The 3,217-nt window shown below is 43.8% G+C and overlaps 1 protein-coding gene across 1 annotated transcript; it reads right to left on the reverse strand.

The window, feature by feature from the left end:
- Positions 1-1,441: 1,441 nt before the first annotated feature.
- On the reverse strand, positions 1,442-2,767 carry LOC138528673 (uncharacterized). Its single transcript, XM_069640521.1, has one exon. It carries the CDS (start codon positions 2,740-2,742, stop codon positions 1,615-1,617), a length of 1,128 nt encoding a protein of 375 aa, XP_069496622.1. The 5' UTR covers positions 2,743-2,767; the 3' UTR covers positions 1,442-1,614.
- Between the last annotated feature and the right edge of the window lie 450 nt (positions 2,768-3,217).

Consider the following 3,217-nt stretch of genomic DNA (forward strand, 5'->3'; position numbering starts at 1 on the left):
TTGCGACAGATGTCATCTATATGGCTATGGCATTTACAGGCTATGGCATTGGAGAATTTGGCGTTTGGGGAAACTTTACAGCAGCAGTTTGTGCTGTTTTTAGTATTAACGAGGGATTTGTTGCAGAAGCTGGGACCTTGTGGGAGCCCTTTAAGGTAGCAATCAGAGGGGTCTGTATGTCCATGGTTGCAGGGGTAAGAAGGACATTGCAGGACTCATTGCGGAAGCTGGAGGGGAGGGTGTCCAACTATGAATGTGGATTTGGGTATATATTTAGGAGGTTTTCACTGGAACATTTCCATTTGAAGTTATGGCTTTATGTTGTTCATTAGGTGTTGCAGATGGTGTCATTTATGTATTTTACTGTTTAATTATGTAATGTGTAATTTGTGTCTTTTTATGGTTGCAGATTGAAGTGGCATTTTTATTAAAAAACAACTAAATCTTTTCTTCTCCACTAGTAGCGCTCACATGTGATTTGAGAAATTAATAGACAGCTACGATTTGTAGCATCTTATTTGTTATATTATTTTGTATGTATTAATACTGATCCTTCCAACCCAATTTGTATTGCTTATATAAAGGTTCCCGTCATCAGCGGATATATATAAATGTATTTGGTATTGCCATTGGCCTTTGCTTTTAAAGAGCGAGAACATAGCTAGGAAAAAAAAAGAGCACTGTACAAGTAGCTTGGATGTATCAGAGGACAGAGGGCAGCTTACAGTAACTTGGATATCTCATAGTACAAGGATGGTATATACCAAGGAGTAGCACGTCCTGAGTGACCGTTTGTTATTCCAAGCAGCGTCTTGAGTTCCTTCCTGAACTGCAGGAGCTTTGGAGCAGCCCTCATTGGGACCGGGTTGGTGTTCCAGTGGGCTGGGACAAAGGAAGAGAAGCTCTGTTTATTCATTGAGAACTTGGCACGGCAACATCCTTGCCATTCTCCAAGAAGATGAAGACGCCATCATATAAATAGTTGGAGACATTCATACATACGACAGGTCCTCCAAGAACCACAAGAGACAGGATCAAGTACCTGGAAGACATGGTCACATCCCTTTTAATAGCCATGAAATGGAACACATTACTGAAAAAGTATTCGGAAGCACCAAACATGCTGAAAGTAAGTAGAACCCTAGAACCCTAAAAAGATTGACTTTAAGAAAGACGTTGATGCTTGAAAGGTTCTCGGTACCGAGTGGGTACTCAACGGGCGTGTCTCTCCAAATATGAGATCCTGCTTCTTGAATGTCTACGCAGGGACTGTTTTCGGTGGTCTGGTGTATGACAATGAGTAGCCAAGTGGTTGCTCATATGTGCCAAGGGTGCCGCATACATTGGTTCGGAAAACCACAGTAAGACACAAAATGGGTTTAGCACTCAAATGATTTCAAGAAAAGTTCACTGTGTTAAAATTTAAAGACTTTATTGATTACGATTTAAAAAATGAGGAATGATTAAGATTGAGTGCCATGTGCAAATGGCGAGCCATTGGCATACCCCAGCTTTGGACTGCATTGGATTTTCATAGTGCCACTTACATCTCTGGCCATCTGCACTGGACAGGTAAAGTCAAAACGCTGAGGTTGCATTTCCTGAGGTTGGAAATCACCCAAAGATACACACAGTGCCTGTGGCCAACCTATGCTTGTATTCATAGAGGACCGAGGATGCTTGTGGGAAGTTCCCCTTCATTGCCAGCTTCCCTGGGACCACATGAATGGTGATTCCATCTCCAAGACCCTCATCCAGCTTCTGCAGCATTCTTTGTGCCAAGTAGGTCTTGGCGTAATTGGGGTTGGCTTCAATGTTGGCATACACATCGGGGGGTGGGTTAGGTATCTTCCACTCCAGCTCACCGATCAAGTGGTGTGTCTTGTTCTTGTCCAGTGAGGAAGGACTCTCACTGTAGCTGACAACCACCTGTAGGCCACAATCTTGTGTCACTGAGATAAAGCTGCCCTTCACCAGGACCTCTTCTGAGCTTTCCAGGGAAGAGTCAGACACCATCACCGCCCACCTCAACCAATCATAGTTCTTCTCCAGGGTCTTCAGGATTGAAGAGGCGATCTCTTCGTTTTTCATCTTCCCCTTTGTCTCCAGGAACTTCTCAATGTCTTCCTTAGCCTGCTCCTTAAAGTAGTGGAAACATTCCTTGGACACCACCTTCATACGTTGATACAAGGCAGCCATCTTGTCAGACCAACGACTCATCATCAGGGCGCCATCTCTGCCAGTGATGGAGGCTTGGGTAAAGAGGCAGAGGAGGCCTATCCCTATCACAAAGTTAATCTTCTCACAAAATGCCATCATTTCCCACCGGCGGGGCTTGTGGTCCAGAATCACCTGTTCAAGAAGAGTGGTCTGATTGGCGAGAACAGACACTCCTAGCAGGCGGTTGTATAAGGCATTCAGCTGCCTCTCGATTTTATAGTCGGTGATGTACTGCAAGAACACCTCCAGCTCCTTCTTGGTGAACTGTGCATCTGCCCGCACCACAGTATCCAGCTGATAGTACACCACGGTGATGTTATCCTCACAGTGCACCACATCAGAGTCATGCATCAGGCCTTTCACCGCCACAAGCTCCTTGTTAATAGCTTCCAGGTTCTTCTTGATGAGCTCAACTTCCTCAGGTTTGGCTACACCTTGGACATAGGCCTCAATTCCATGCACCACAGACTTCATTGACTGCATGTAGGCAACCGGCTCAAAGAGTTTCCCAAAGAGAGCCATCTCCAGTTCCAAATCTGTCTTCTTATCACCACTGTAAGCAAAAGGATAAAAAGGAGAATATGGAGTTTAGTGAGAACATCTCAGAATGGATTGCTTTCTGTCACTGGTAATCTTTTTCAGAATATATATATTAATACCATTTGTGGGTTCTTCTATTCACAAATAATCGTACATCTCTAAAAAAATATATAGTTGTTGGCATTGATTGACATTATGCTAGTATAATCAAAAAGACTAGCTTATTCACATTTATTGCTAATGTGTTGATTGGCTTCCAGCAACCATGTGGTCCTATCCGCAGAATTACAGAAATGTAAGTAAATACAGACAATGGGCTAGAAATATATTTGGGACAGCAGCACCAGTGGCATAAAATGCATGGAAGGCTCAGGAATGACACTTCTGTACATTGCAAGTTCTCCTAGGCCTGTTTGTAATTGAACCCTGCACTGGCCGGGCCATGCATTTCTGTGCA

The sequence above is a fragment of the Ambystoma mexicanum genome, chromosome 7q (assembly GCF_040938575.1).
Source record: "Ambystoma mexicanum isolate Mex_15411 chromosome 7q, UKY_AmexF1_1, whole genome shotgun sequence".
Taxonomy (NCBI): Eukaryota; Metazoa; Chordata; class Amphibia; order Caudata; family Ambystomatidae; genus Ambystoma; species Ambystoma mexicanum.